This window comes from Prosopis cineraria, unplaced genomic scaffold (genome assembly GCF_029017545.1).
Source record: "Prosopis cineraria cultivar Desert tree isolate PC_DT_omini unplaced genomic scaffold, ASM2901754v1 PC10, whole genome shotgun sequence".
Taxonomy (NCBI): domain Eukaryota; kingdom Viridiplantae; phylum Streptophyta; class Magnoliopsida; order Fabales; family Fabaceae; genus Prosopis; species Prosopis cineraria.
The window spans coordinates 11,962,246-11,978,543 of NW_026555341.1; the positions used below are offsets into that span (position 1 = coordinate 11,962,246).

Consider the following 16,298-nt stretch of genomic DNA (forward strand, 5'->3'; position numbering starts at 1 on the left):
CTTTAGTTGATACTTCCTCATGATATTTAATGGCTTTCTTCCTAAATCTCCCTTCCTTTTGAGTTTATTTCAACTTTGCCCTTCGTAATATTTAATGAATTAATTAATAACTTAATCACATCATCCAAAAGGACAGCAAAGCATCGCCAGATCAATGTTAACACACACGTGTCTGGATGCATGCATGCATGCATGCCCGAAATCTTATTATTTTTGAATAAAAAAATAATATTTTCCTTCCATATAAAAATATAAAATATTTTTAATTTTTTAAAATATAATTATTATTTTTAAAAATATTTTATTAAATAAATTATTTTATATTTATTTTAAAATGAAACATACTATTAAATGAAGGTAAATATGAAAAAAATATAATTAATTTAAAAATAAATAATTACTTTATTAAAAGATGAAATTCAGTTAAAAATGCCTTATATATTTTAAATGAGAGAGTAACTAATATGTAATTGTTATTATTTCTACTAAACAATAGTGTGGTTATATGGTAACTTAAATTTGCCTCGTGTAATTTTTTTTTCTTAAATGGCAAGACGAACATCAATTATTCTAAATTTTCATTTTATTTATGAAATTTAAAAATTGATAATGAATTGTTGAATCAATCAAACAATTATTAGGTGATTGTTTCAAAGTTAATAGCACATGAATAGTAACAGATCTGATAAATACATTCAATAAATTACTTTTAATATATTTAAATCAAATAAAAAACATTAAAACTCATCAACTCTTAATAAAATTTTAATAAGTTTTCAATTATTAAGACTCTTATAGCTCAGTGGCATGGACACTTCTCCTTTGATAAGGAGGTTAGTTTATTCAATCTCCAAGTATAGAAAAATTATGGTGGCTTTTAGTCTTTTTATTCAATACAATTTAATTCTTATAATTTTTTAAATTAAAAAATTATAAAAATTGAATTTTTATGACTTAAAAACTATAAGTGTATGTTTAATATTTAAAAAAATATTTTTTAAAAAGAAAATGGAGCTTGTATCTAGGAAAAAAAATTAAAATAGATACATTTTTTGGTTTCTTTATAAAAAGAACAGTGCATAGAAATTGAATTCTTCCAAGTCAAGAAAGCGTAGAAACTAAATTGTTTCCATCAAAGTTTAGGGATAAAATTGATTATTAGAAGAAAAAAATCATTCATCAAAAATTACATTTTTTTTAAATTTAACAATGACTTATAAATAAAATAAAAAATTATTTCCAAACTTACTTCAATAAGACTAGATGGAGTATAAGCCGTCTGTTTTATCTATTCGTATTAGTTTTTAAAAATATTTATTTTATTGATTATTTTACTTTTTTATGTAATCACCCGCTTATAACCTTTGAATTGATTATTAATCATAGTAGATCACTGTTAAAACTCAAAAACATCATTCTAAATCATACTCCCTTCGTTTAAAAATATAAATTAATTTTTAAAAAGTTTAATATTCAAGAATATAAAATATTTTTAATCTTTTAAAATATAATTATTACTTTTTTTAAAATATTCATATTGATAATGACTTTTTATATTGTAAAATATTTAATAAAGATAAATATAAAAATATATAATTAATTTAATAATAAATAATTAATTTATTGAAAAATGAGATTTAACTAAAAATATTTTATATTTTTAGATGGGAGGGGTAAGAAATACTTATGTAATGTAATGAACATAAGTCAGCAATCTAGCATATACACGTGCAGTCCATATGTCCACAATTTAGTGGAGGAAAATATGACAAGATATTTAGAATTCTTTTTCAGCTGAAATGAAGATATTTATTATATAGAAATCAGCAATTCATTCATGGATGTATACTGGAGAGCTGTTAAATGCCATTTTTGTAAATTTCACTAGTCTAGCGGCTACTTTAGTGAATCCATCAATCGCTTTTGCCTAGATACAATCAATCCCGGATCCAAGTGGCATTCATGGATATCATATTTAATAATTACATGATAAATTTATTTTATGTGATTTTCACATGGAGCGGAAGGTTCTAATTATCTTCTGAGAGTCGGCAAAAAGGGGAAAAAAACAGAGAAAAAATAATAACAAAATTTTTTTAAATTATTTAAATAATAAATTAATCTCATAAAATGATATAATTTTTTTAAAATTCCAAATAATTTTTTATCATTAGGAAATTATAACAAATAATATTTTTGTTCTTTATTCAAATTAAAAAAATTCGTACATTTTATTCACACCTTTTATTCACATATTAATAATTTTTGTTTTTAAATTTATAATAATTTAATAACTATTTGCAAATTCTAATATACAAGTCCTGATATACATTAAGTGTTGAAAATTTATAACTTTTCATTCATAACTTTTGTTCTTATATTAACAACTTTTATTTTTAAATTCGCAATAATTTAATAGTCATTCATAATTCCACATCTGCAAGTTCTTATATACATTAAGTATTGAAAATTTACAACTTTCTATTCACAATTTTTGTTCCTATACTAACAGCTTTTGTTTTTAAATTCGCAACAATTTAATAGTTATCCACAATTCTGCATATGCAAGTTCTGATATGCATCATACGTTGAAAATTTACAACTTTTCATTTAAATCTTTTGTTCCTATATTAACAACTTTTGTCCCTAGATTCGCAATAATATAACAAAAAATTATAATTTATCAGTATCCTCTATAAATCGACTAAATCAGCAAAAATAAATCACCACTCTAATCTAAGAAATAATAATTTTTTATTAATTTAAATGACAAAAAAACCTTAAAATGTGATAACTACATAAAATTTTGTTGTCAGTTACATGACCTATAACTTACATCAAAATACCAAACAATCCTTTTGACAAAAATATATGAAGAAGTTGAATCTTCTAATGTCATCCCAACATGTCAACCATATCTCATGCCAACTTGAAATAATAAAATAGCTATTTATCAACATATCTATTTTCCAAATACTAAAATCATATTTTTTATGTTTGATCCAACAACAATTATTACTCTTATATTCACAACTTTGTATTGATTATTCACAACTTTGGTTTATACATTTACAATACAACTGAAAATAATATATTATTTTTTTATTTATCATTTATTCATGAGTAAGCATCCATACTTACGTGTAGCAGAAAAAATAAAGATCTCAATCATTTAAACATATTAATCCACATTAACTTCAACTATCACATATGGGAGGAGAAATTTTTAAGGAGAAAAAGAAACTTACCTACATACGACACAGCTAACTGAGAAACCCATATACAGAAACTCAAAAAGAAATAAAACAAATGAGAAGGAGAAGAAGATGGAGAAGGAGAAAGAGACGGAAGAAAGCACAGAGAGAAGAGAAGAGGAGGAGAATAAGAAGACGAAGTAGAGGCAACAGCACACAAGAATGACTCTGTATTGAAGCTTGAGATTTTTGTTTTATTTGAGGACAATTTGACCTTTTCTTTCAATTTCCTAATAATAAAAAAATCACATAGAACTGCAAGGGAATTATGCTATTTTGTGAGGCCAATATATTATTTATATAATTTAAATAAATTTTTTTGTTATTTTTTCAAAAACAAAAGAAAAACTATTTTCTGATCCTTTTCAATGCGTTATTTTTCATATTTCATAAAATATACCTATTTTTTTTCCTGAACTATTTGCAAGATTCGCCACGTTTCTTGTTCTTATCTATGTATTTTGGCTAACCGTCTTTATTTGGGACTTTTATTTATGTAGAAATAAAACACGAAATTGAGGAGAATATTAACGACAAAAAATTGTCAATTCAATGTAAATGATGCTTTACATGATTGGTGATTATATGCTTTTTTTGTTTACATCGTAAGAAGCACTCATTTCATTTACAAGGCATATTTTAAATAATTTATTTAATCTCATTTATAAATCATGTCACAGTTTTATAATAATATTTAAAAAATATTTTTAAAATTATTCTTTATAAAAAAAATAACATAATATTATTTTTTAAATTTATTAAATAAGGATATATTTAAAATTTTACACACTTTTATTTCTTATATCTTTTTTACATTGGTATTGATAAAATTAGTAGAAATAACTTATAAAAAAGATAAAAAAAAGTACAATACAATACTATAAGATGACATTTGTTACTGACCCAAATAACAAATAGTGAAATAATGACATTTAAATTTTTGTATTAAAGAGTATAAAATATGTTTAAAAATATTTAGTGAATGACATTTGTTACTCATATTTAGTGTTTGATTATGCCTCAAATATAATTACTTTCAATCAAAGAATATTTGTGAACAATAAAAAAATAACTCAAATTTTCTTAAACAGATTTGAAAGCTTCAATCTTGCAAATTAAAAGATCATATCCTGAATGTCAAATAATTATATTAAAAACAGTTTCATGTCAAATTAAAGGGAGTTAGGTCTGATTACAGAGATTAGTCCCTCATAGGCATAGTGAACCATTATTCAAATCTCTATTTAAAAACATACTTATATATTTATTGTAATTATGTCAAATAAAATTCTCTATAATAAAGAACGCCCGATCAATAAAAAACAGTTATATGTCATCTTAGTGGTGTTGATAATTGGAGGAGATAATAGGGGCAAGGACAAGGGAAGGTAAGGTTGAAAATGTAAGTTGATAGGAAAGAACCAAAACACACAATGGGTGGCTATGCACAAGAATTATGCAGGCTAATAAAGTCACCTCCTTCTTTCCCCGTTTTTGCCGGCCATAGATAATGCCATTTAGGGTCGCCATAGATATTATATCGATCACGTCTGGTCTACATTATTCACTATTATGGATAATGTGAGCTTGCTTACCATTATTGGACTTGTGAGGTCTTTCACTTAATCATGACTCGAAGATACTTTATTCGGTTTCATTTATAAATTATTTTTTATTAAAACTTAAAAATTATTGTTTTTATTTTAAAAATTCACTTTATCTCTATTTTAACTTTACATCATTAATAACCTCTATCTGTATTAACCTTAAGTTAAGATAAAAAAAATATAATAAAAGGTTTTCTTCAGGTGCCCTATAAATAGGGAAGGAAGGAGGCATATTTGTTAATCATTTCTCGCTTTGATGTGGGTGTAGTTTGTCTTGTGTCAATGCATTTAAAAAAAAAAAATTGAGCAAAATGTATTAACAATGATTTATAGTAAGTCCATGCGGATCATCCAACAATGTGTCAATGTCAATTAAAAACTATTTGGTAACGCCAATGGTAATTACATTGAATAGAATGACCTTGATTTATTTTTTTTAACAATGTTGTCAGTTCAAATTTTATAAAAGGTTTTTAAAGATAGAATATTCAGTTGTTCACCTCTATCTTTTTTAAGCTACTTTGTTTTATATATTGTTTATTCCATAATAAAACTTCTATTATTAACATTTTAAGATTTATTTATTTTGATTTGATTCGAGAAAAGTATATTAACTATATAAGATTAAGTATTTTTTTTGGCAGATCCCCTTTGCTTAAATTATGTATGGTTTAACCTTGCGTTACTTACCCAAAAAAATGTCTGTAACAAAGATATGATTATTCAGTTTAAACTTTGTTTTATTGTATGTTTACTTCTAAATTCCAATTGTTCCATCTTTATTCAGGTTTTCTCCCCCTCTGTTTCCAAAAGAAATACATGTAACATTTAGGTGAAATTTTTTGCGAAAGTGACAAATAAATTCTTTTAAAATAGAAAAATGACAAAATAATATTATAAAATGAGATAATCACAATGAAGTCTCTAGGTAATTACCCGTCAATTTTTTTTAATTATGTTTATAACACTTTGCAAAATAATAGAAAGTGTATCTATTAAAACCGAAACTTTACAAAGTAATAGGAGACACAATGAGATATTGATCCACTGGCAGATGATTGCTTTTATTTTTGTTTTCAGTAAAATGTGTATTGTTACTTTTTAAGTTTGCCATACTTATTATTTCCCCTGGTAAGTTGGATCTCGAAGACTTGTTGCAATTAGACAAATCGTAGAAATTAAAGGATAACAAAATCTGCATATTTCTAAACTCATCAATTCGCGGTGGAATAACCAATTTGCTTCTATATGGTGGGATATGTGAAGATCTAGATATGAATATGTTTTCCAGGATGGGGATGCATGATTGGGCGAGGGAAGAACCAACTGCCTATTTCTTTTAACATATAGTCAGAGGTGAGAATATGGATTAATTCAGACTATATGGGCTGGTCCATATGAATTAGAATAAATGTGAATTGAATTGGATTTAATTTATTTTTATATGAGTTAGAAAAATTTTAAATCAACTCAACCCTTAAGGGTTGGCGAATTAAATGAGCTAACCTGCCAATTTATTAATTTATTTTTTATAATTTTTTTAAAATACACCCAAATAATGAGTTTTAATTTTATATTCCTTTTATGATTTATTCTAAACATATCAAATTATTAATTTGTAATATTTGTACAAAATATATGAATTGATCTATCTAAATAAGTCATTCTCAATATAGTTTATATCCATAAAATTTTTTCCTTTTTCTTTTTTTAAATTTTTTGAAAAATAATATTGGTTAAATAGGCCAACCCTTACTTATATGATTTATAGGTTATATAGTCGGGGTAAAAAAAAAAACTACTTTTATTTAGGTCAATTTTTTTCAACCCACCCCAACCCAACCCAACCCAACCCAACTTTTATGATCAATTATTTGGGTCAACTCACATAATCCGACTCTACATATAGTTGCAGATCTAGAGCTAAAAAAATAGTTACCTTCACAAAATTATATAATAAGACATGTTGAACGACTTGATGAGTTTCCCATTTAAGCTATTTTTTTTTAAGATTTGGATTTGTAAAACAAAAATTTTAGGGTAACCAAACTTTTAAACTCTATGCGTTTAAGCCCCATAAAAACATGCTTAAGCTTAGAGTGTTTATTTAGGCCTTTTTTATTTTACCCCTAAAAATAATTTTTTTCCATTTTTTGAATTGAATTTATAGTTTAAAATTAAAATGTATATCGCTTATTTTTAATTTTTGAACATTATAATTTGTATTTTAGAAATACATAATATTATGTAACATCCTGATTTTTTTAGATAAAAAAAACATTGTTGTGAAATTTAAATTTTTATTAAAAAAATGATGATAATAATAGGAATTTATATTATTTGAGATTATTTAGAAATAATAATATGATTAGAAATTTAATTATGAATTTAAAACTTAGGTTTAAAAATTATATAAGAAATATTTTATTAAGATATAATTTTAAGATTTAAAATAATAAAAAAAAATATATGTGTGTGTGTGAGTAAAAAAAAAAGAAAGAAAGTAAAAAAAAAAAGAGGTACTGTAGAAGTCCCACATCGTTTAGATGTGGGAAGGTGAGGCGCCTCCTCACATATAAAAGGAGGAGGCGCATGCGTAAGGTGTAACACACCAATTTTTTTAAAAAATAATTTAACTCAACCATAGTTGGGTTACAGCCACTCAACACATTTTTATATCAATAATTTCAATATAAAATATTTTATAATTGGCTCCAACTCACACACTATAACATTTCAGATAAATTTTTACCTCCCACATGCCATAAGGCTAAATCACATTTGTCCATCCTTATACTCCCAACAAGTAAACTAAATCACATTTGTCCATCCTTATACTCCCAACAAGTAAAATAAATCACATTTGTCCATCCTTATACTCCCAACAAGTAAAATAAGCAATTTAGTCAATTTTCAACACAAGCCAGTTATTTGACCTTATAATCATGCCATTTTAATCAATCCAAAATAAACCTAATATTAAAATTACAGTCATCCAAATTGTACCAAAAATAGAAATAGTTTGAAAGGCATGATTACATTTATATATTCATATAGTTGACAATAAACAAAAAGCCCTAATATTGGCAATATAACACATTATAAATCATAAATTAAATACCCAAAAGAGACAGTGGATCTATACCACTAAGCCTCTGGGACTCCTCCACGTGTCACTCGTGGCTCTTCTCCTGAAAATTGTTAACCACATAATGAGACTCAAAAGTCCCAGTAACCAAAGCCAATTTATGATAGTGTATACAAACAGTTAAGTGTGTGCTTACTAAGTGAGAATTAAAAATAATATAATTCCAACAAATATAAGAAATATTACAATAAACACAAACAACCATCCTTATATCCCTCCATTAACCTCGAGCCGTAGCCCTCACTCGGTGCTAAATTACCCGGCCAAAGGTAGATTAGCCCGAGCCCTTACAAGCCACCTATTGAGCTCCAATAGAGGCGTACCACGTGGCACATAAATACAACAATAGCAAATCTCCCAACACCTCCCACAATAATCAAACAAAATTCATAACAATATTGCACAATTATATAATATTATAAAATTCATAATTTTCTCAATAATCACCCAATTAACATGAAGTAACACTAATCACAAATTAAAAGCATGGTTACCTTGTGGCTTTTTCAATAAATTATTCCTTAAAATTTCTCTCTCACCACAATCTTCACCAGTAATACAATCTACAAATAACATATTATTTATAAATATTAGTTTCAATTTTTGAAACTAATAAAATAATTCTAATAATAGAATTAAAAATATAACATAATTCCTAATCTCAATCTTAATACAAATCTATAGTTAATACTATTAAGTAAAATTTTTAACTCCTCTTTTAATTATCAATAAACATTAATAATCTAAAAATCAACTTCTAAACTAATTTCTATTATCAAAATTTTTTTATTTCATAAATTCGTACCTAAAATATCAAAAATTAAAAATTGAGTCTCTAGCTTAGAATCATAATCCTATAACCATAATAATTCATTTCTCATCCCAAATAATCATCTAAACCTCAATAAATCAACATATATTTTCAGATCTAGTTTAGAATTTGATCCATAAGCCACAGATTCAAAGATCATCAATAAATTTATACTCTAGAACATTTATTATACTACTGACAACCTCAAAAATTATATTTATTCAACATAAATTCATCCCTCTTCCAGATCTTAAATTTTCTACCACTACAAACTCAGAAACCAAAGAAGAAGGATGACTAAGAAAAAATTTTAGAACACTTACTTAGTCTTGAAAAGCTTAAAATCACACCCTAAATATCCTATTAAAAACTCTTACCTTAAAACCCAGCACCGGTGAACTTGGCTCACAGATGCTCTCTCTGCCTCAGCTCACGCACGAAAGAAGGAATGAAGAAATGAAGGAACGGGTGAGTTTTTATAAAAATTCAGTGGGTCCCACACAATTTTTTTTATTATTTCTTCTTTTCTCTCTCTCCCCTTTTTTTATATTATTATAATATACAATGATTGCATCGAAAGCGTTCACGTTTTCTTCCTTCTTTCCTTTCTCTTTCTCATACCTTTTCTCTTTCTTTCTTTTTATAATAATAATAATAATTTAATAATATTTTATTTATTTATTTTTTTAATTAATTAATTTTTTTAATTTTTTATTTTAATTTAGAATTATATCCTAAATTAGATTTAATAATCATTTTCTACTAATTTGTTTACCTCTAAATATTTTTTCAAAATTTTTATTAACCCAAATTAACTATTAAAATTTAAATTGGGATGTTATATAAGGAGCGGAAAGCAGAAGTAAAATAAAAAAGTTTGCAATTTGTGAAAATTGCAGCTAAGAACCCAAGATACAATTTAGAGAAAATTGCAAGTAATGGCCCAAAAGTTTGAATAATTAAATTTAGGCCTATATTTTTTTAATAATATAATTTTGAGACCCACAATCCCATTTTTATATTATTTTTCTCTCTTCCTCTCACGTTGCTCGGCGTTTTCTCGCAAGGGGGGATTATTTTCTTTTTCTTCAGGTATGTTCTAACTTTCCTGTTTAGATTAACATTTAAAAATTTATTTAATTACAAAATTAATTTTATAGTTATTTTCTAAATAATATTAGCTTTCTAGTGATATGATTATTTTGTAGGATAGAGCAAATATTTTGATTAGAATTTTTTTATAGGATAGTTAATCTAATGATATGATTGATTAAAAATATTGGTTAAAGCTCTTAGGAATATAATAAATATCATAGAATATTTTCTTGAGGTTGAAACTCATGTTTAAGAATTTTTGAGTTAAAATCTAGATCTATATTGTTGAAATTATATTGAATCTGCTATGTAGGGATGAACTTCTAATTATTAAATAGTTATTTAAGTATGAATAGATATTTTTGAGGTTATAGAAAGGTGATTTGAGGCTTCAAGATAATTCTAAAATTTTTAATTTATTTTTGAATGAATTTTTAGAATATAGATGGATGAAATTGTGATACTAGAAATGATTTGAGGCTTAAAAATAATTTATTAGGGTACGAGAATTTTAGAGAATAATTTGAAAGTTAAATGAGGCATAAATCTTAAATTAGTGTTAATATGGATTTTAGATCTAAGACTTTCTAACTCTTTAATTTAATTTATTTATTAATTTCAATGAAAAATTAATATATAGTGTTGTGAAATAATTATATAGATTATATTGACAAAGATAGTGGTGAAAGAGGAGTTGTGAAGGGAAACTTGTTATTCAAGACACAAGGTAACCATTATTAATGTGTTGTGATGGGTGTGTTTGTGAATGGTTATGTGTTGTTTTATTGTTTGAAAAAATTATGAATTATTGAAAATAAATACTGTATATACTTGTTTGAAATTATTGCCAAGTGGGTTAAAAATTTATTTTTATTTATCATGATGAGATATTATTGTTTGGATATATTTCTATTTGAATATTTGAATGATGCATGACTTGTCAGGGTATTTTAATGTATGGTGTTAATGGGAATTTCTGTTCGATTAATTATTACCACGTGGTAAGCCCTCATTGGACCCAATGAATGGCGTGTCGCTTGGTCCAACTCACCTTTGGCCGGGTGATTTGGCGTCCGAGCATGGCAAAAGGAGGATATAAGGTGCAGTCATGCAAATTAAATACTTGTTCGGTTTGTTTGGAAATATTGTTCGATTAAATGTTTTTGTGTGCCCACTTAGCAATCGCATGATTAATTACATCCCCATACATCATTACATATTAATTTTTGGTTACTGGGACTTTTAAGTCTCATTCCCCGTGGTTAATATTTTTACAGGAGAGAGTCCAGCCGAGAAAGCACCAGAGGTGTAACTATGGTGTATGAGACACCATCTTTCACGTTGCCTCTTATTTTGGATTATACAATGTATCTTGTGCCAACTTAGGACATATCTTCTTTGAGAAGCATGTAAACTCTAATCCTTTTTATTAAAAGTATTTATATGATCAAGAGGATTATGTCTGTCCCTCTTGATTTATGATCTGATTTGAATATTATGCCATGAGGATCATGTCTGTCCCTCATAGTTCTAATTGCTTTTTGGGATATTTTAAGACCTGTGGTATGTCTTGAATGTATCATGGTAAAAAAAAAAATTTCTACCATAATGGTTTTAATAATTTACGAAAAATTGGTTTGTAAATTTGAGGGTGTTACATATTATAATATAAAAATTAATTTTATAAAAATTAAAAAATCTTAAAGAAATGATACTTGCATTTATAATTGCAAATTGGGTTATGTTCCACCCACAACTTAAAAATTTATGGCATTTTTAAAGGTGGCAAAAAGGATTTAGGATTATGAAAATCTTTTGTAATTGTGCAAACGTTATTTCAACTATTATAAAAGATAATTATAGTTATCATCCTTTCCAACAAATTATTGAATCAGCAAGAAAATTTTTGTGTAGAAAATGAGAGTTCAATTTTATTATTATTATTTTTTGTACAAAGAAGACATGAGGATGGCTGATTACCTTGTGTAAGTTAGCTTTTAGCCTCAAGTAACGATTTGAACTTGTAATAAGTTGTACCCATCATCTTATATGAGGCGGTTTCTTTGGTATTTTACGCTTTTTTTTTTTTTTTAGTTGTATACCCGTTGTTTGCTTTCTGTAACGAATGAAGTTCCACTTTATACTATAAAAACAAAAACAATTAAACTCAAAGTATTATAAGTTGCATCCTCACTGATTATCATATTAATTTTGTAATAAAACTTTACCATAGGATAGTCTTTTTAGGGAAAAAAATGCTAGTGTTTTTTTTGGGTATTTATTAGTCTTGTTTTCTTTATTGTGTATTAATATCATTTTTTAAAAGCAATCTTATTTAAAGTATTATAGACTATTAAATATAAACATATTTATTGGGGAGAATTCGAAAGACTAGCCCCCCTTTTTTTTGGTCCACCAGCATCTAAAGCAATGCCCAAATGGTTTTTTTTACCTCCACAAAAAAAATCAATTTTATTAATCACTAAAAAAGAGTATTACACACACTAATCAAGGAAAGCAATAAAGCCTAAGGCATAACCTATCAAAAATCAATAAAACTTACAATACAACTTGCAAGACAAAAGACAACCTGCAAGTCAAAAACCAACAAGAAAAGGTAAACAACTAAAAACCAAGAATGCCCAGATGGTTCGATATCAAGCAATGAATCATGAAAAGTAAAATCCAGTTGATAACCAGCTTCTTCCGTTATGATCTATCTCTGTTGGCATTTGTTACTTTTTTTTTTTTTTGGTTTTGTTTTTTAAGATATCCCCACAATTGACTGTTATTAGACTAGGCTGGAGGAATCTATTAATATCCGTCAATCTTTTGTCCTTTGTTTGTTAGTTTTTTTTTCTTGATAATGTGCCAGTCTTTTGTTAGTACTGTTAAGAAAGATTTCAAATTTTATAAGGAAGTTCTGTTGGCCCATACAGTGGTGGGCTGGCCGGCTGGGCATGTCCGAGTTCGAAAATAAAATAATGGAGACTGGGGAACAAAATAATCCAAAATAAAATAATAAATAAATAAATCCATAAACGAATAGGGTTTACGAGGGTTAAACGAGGCACGGTTGAAGTGTGGAATTCTTCGGTTAGCCATCACAGTCACGCTCGGCTCGGCCCTCCGACCCGCACTCTCTGACGCGTGCTCACCGTCGGTGGCCGTGGACCCTTAATCCCATACGACCTCTTCCTTCGGGGTCGGTGGCGGTGCTCCCTCCTTCCCAACCTCTCATCTCAGTCTCGCTCGGTACGCCTCCCTAGTCTCTCATCTTAGCGTCTCATCTTTAACGATCACAGCACATTGTTTGATATTTTTTGGATGATCTATTTCATTGAAATCCATACTGATGCGTGCCTGATTTAAGAATACGGTAATGATTATCATCGAAAGAAAGACCTAATGGACGGTTCTCATTAGCCTGATGACTTTAATTTTGTTTAATAAATTCGTCAAGTTAGATTGGCTTTATTGGAGAAAGAGAGAGAGAGAGAGAATATGCTTTTCGCAACACTTGTACTGTTACTGAACAAAGATTGCAGATGGCATTCATGTTGTGTGAAATCTTTTATATATATATATATATATATATGAAAAAGGATATTGAAATTTGTTTGGAAGCAGAATGCATTTTATCTGATAGTCTATCTGTAGTACTGTGTTTATGTGTAACTGCTTGACTATTTTTATGGTTGCTTGCTGTTGTCAAATGTCATTACTTTAATCCGTGAGCTAGTGTTTTTATATCTTAATTCTCATCAGCAGTATCTAATTATTAATCTTATTTCATACTATCATATCTTTGTTCTTTTTTGCGCTTTTATTTTTTGTCATTATTGATATGTGAATATTGTCTTTTGCGTGATGCAGTGGCTGCATTTGTTTGTTGCTAGACTTAATTCATCATCGACAGAACCAAAAATCAGCAATAATGTATCTTCAGTGTTACATAAATGAAAATGGTGATAAAGTTTACACCACCAAGGTAATTGTCAACATTTAGTTTCTCTTAAGTAGTTTTGTGACACACAACCTGTTTGCTGCTAAATTGAAGTTGAAAGCATTAAGCATGAATTCATTCTATACTTTTCATGAATTGGTAGAATTTTTACTTGCATCGGCAGATTCATGAATGACAATGGCAACGTGACTTATTTATTTATTTTTTTCCTGGGGTAATAAAGGGATTACAAAATAACAACTAGCTTTTAACCATGGCAAAGTCTAGCTAAAGCCAGGCCACGGGCATCATTATAAGGACGAGATAATGTGACTTATTCAAATGACTTCTTGATGAAATATCACTAATTGATCAATTTTTTTATATGCCTTCTATTTTTTATTTGTCGTTTAAGGTTTACAGATTAAAAATACAATTAGTATGTCAGAATTCCTTTTAAATTTTCTAATATGCCCTTAATTTATTCTATCTATTCTCTCCATAGTTAAAGTTAGTGAAGATAAGTGTATTTTGAAGAAAATTGTAACTACTATTATCTTGGATTTTCAAAATGACTGGTAAATAGAAACAAAAGTTTTCTTCAAAGATTGTTAGAAAAAAGATAATGTGATTATTGAAAGAGATTGAAAGTGCATGGACTTTATGTACTTTCAATATTTACGAAATATTGCCCGATTGTTTACTGTAAGTACCATGTATTAAATCTTCCCTTTTTTTAAAAAAATTATAATGTCAGTTGGATTGCTGAATAATTAAGTTTGGAACTCCATTGCATGTTACAACACCTTTATTTTGCCAGCCATTCTATGTTACCATGCACAAAATTTGCTGAATTGATTTTAGTTGCATTAACTTTTAGCTGCTTTGTTCATGCAGAAAGAATCACCTCTGGGTGTGGCAACACAGTCTGCTCATCCAGGTAGCAGTTTCATTGTTTCTATAATGACTTTTTTATTTTTGCCTCTGGTTTCATGAATGATGACCACTCACAAGTTCTGTATGAATTATGATAATATTCTTACTATTGTTAAGGAGGAAACAGAGAAATTTTGAATAATATATATGGGTGACATTGTGAGCCATGTGCCCATATCTTTAGAGAATCAATTCATTTTCTGTGGATTCGATGCCTAGATGTTAGCTGCATAGGGCTCCTTAACTGTCGACCTTTTTTTGCCACTTCAAAATTTTGCATTTACGATTTTCCCCCTTACTGGAAGTACCTGAACCTAGAGTTCTTCTGTGAATATGTGAGTTTTATATATTCGAAATCAAATTGAGCAAGCCAATGTTGCCGGTGATCTGAGCACTTCTATTGGGTGTTGACTTTGTGGGATGTATTTGTGTTCTGTTACCTATGGTTCATATATTTGTATTCTGTAAGTTCAACAGTTTAATATTTGTGCATTAGTCCTGGACTTCTTATTAACAGCCTACTTTTATGGCAGTCATTTCTTAAAAGAAATGAGATGCAGATCGTTTCTGTTTGAGACTTATAGCACCAGTCCAGACCTTCCACTCACCATTCTTTGTAGCATTTTTTTTTTTAAATTTCCGTCCTTACTTGAACTTTACCTTGTTTTGTTTTGGCTCGCTTTGCAGCACGGTTTTCACCCGATGATAAATTCTCCAGGCAGAGAGTCCTTCTGAAGAAGCGCTTTGGTCTGTTACCAACTCAGCAATCACCTCTAAAGTACTAAGGCAATAGAAATGCTTCCACTCTCACAGATTGTTTACAAGACTTGATTATATATAGGTGCTTTCCTTCTCCCCTGTTTTGGACCATGATGACTTGTTGGGAGAGATTTGTGGCGCAGAATTTCTTTAGAATGTAATGATTGAGTGGTTCTGGTTAGACCTAGATACTATGGATTTTAAATTTTGCTATTCAGTTTATGTTTTAAGACGAAGAGATAATAGATAGCTCTTCTCCTACCTGTGAATCGCCTCAGCCCTTATGTGATAAGGTGAGAGCGCCCTTTAATGAAATGATGGCTAAATGGGGGATCGTTAATTCTCCTTTGATATGATGCCAAGTGACATGATCGTCGGTCTCTTTATCAGATTGTCAATATATATTACTTTCGTGGATCTTATTTATAAAATAGAGAGGTAGCTATTAATACCAATATAGAGTGTACGTGAATAATTCATGAATAGTGTAATTGCATTAGGGTTACAATCATATTGAAAATTTCGATCCCAATATAGATGCCTCCAATGTAACAGTTGGCTTATTGTAGCTGGTCGGGAAGCGTTCCGCAAAATGTGGATGCTCCCACCAAACTTCCAAGAGGGAGTTCCCCCTGACAATCTGCACCATACGTGCATGACATAGGAGGAGGTTTGTTGAGCATTAATCTCTCTCTCTCTCTCTCTAAGTTTTTACATCATTGCTTTAATTTTATTTGACTCA

The 16,298-nt window shown here is 28.1% G+C and overlaps 1 protein-coding gene across 1 annotated transcript; it reads left to right on the forward strand.

Annotated features, from left to right (window-relative positions):
- Positions 1-12,964: 12,964 nt before the first annotated feature.
- LOC129322855 (H/ACA ribonucleoprotein complex subunit 3-like protein) lies at positions 12,965-15,924 on the forward strand. The gene is made up of 4 exons (XM_054969288.1): positions 12,965-13,170; positions 13,792-13,906; positions 14,759-14,801; positions 15,485-15,924. Exons 2-4 carry the CDS (start codon positions 13,853-13,855, stop codon positions 15,580-15,582), a joined length of 195 nt encoding a protein of 64 aa, XP_054825263.1. The 5' UTR covers positions 12,965-13,170; positions 13,792-13,852; the 3' UTR covers positions 15,583-15,924.
- The last annotated feature ends 374 nt before the right edge of the window (positions 15,925-16,298 follow it).

What these genes read in the sequence shown, in the direction of transcription:
- LOC129322855 (XM_054969288.1), top strand. Translation starts at nt 13,853, where the DNA reads ATGTATCTTCAGTGTTACATAAATGAAAATGGTGATAAAGTTTACACC. An exon ending in ATAAAGTTTACACCACCAAG is followed by an intron (nt 13,907 to 14,758) that starts GTAATTGTCAAC and finishes TTGTTCATGCAG; the next exon opens with AAAGAATCACCTCTGGGTGT. An exon ending in AACACAGTCTGCTCATCCAG is followed by an intron (nt 14,802 to 15,484) that starts GTAGCAGTTTCA and finishes CTCGCTTTGCAG; the next exon opens with CACGGTTTTCACCCGATGAT.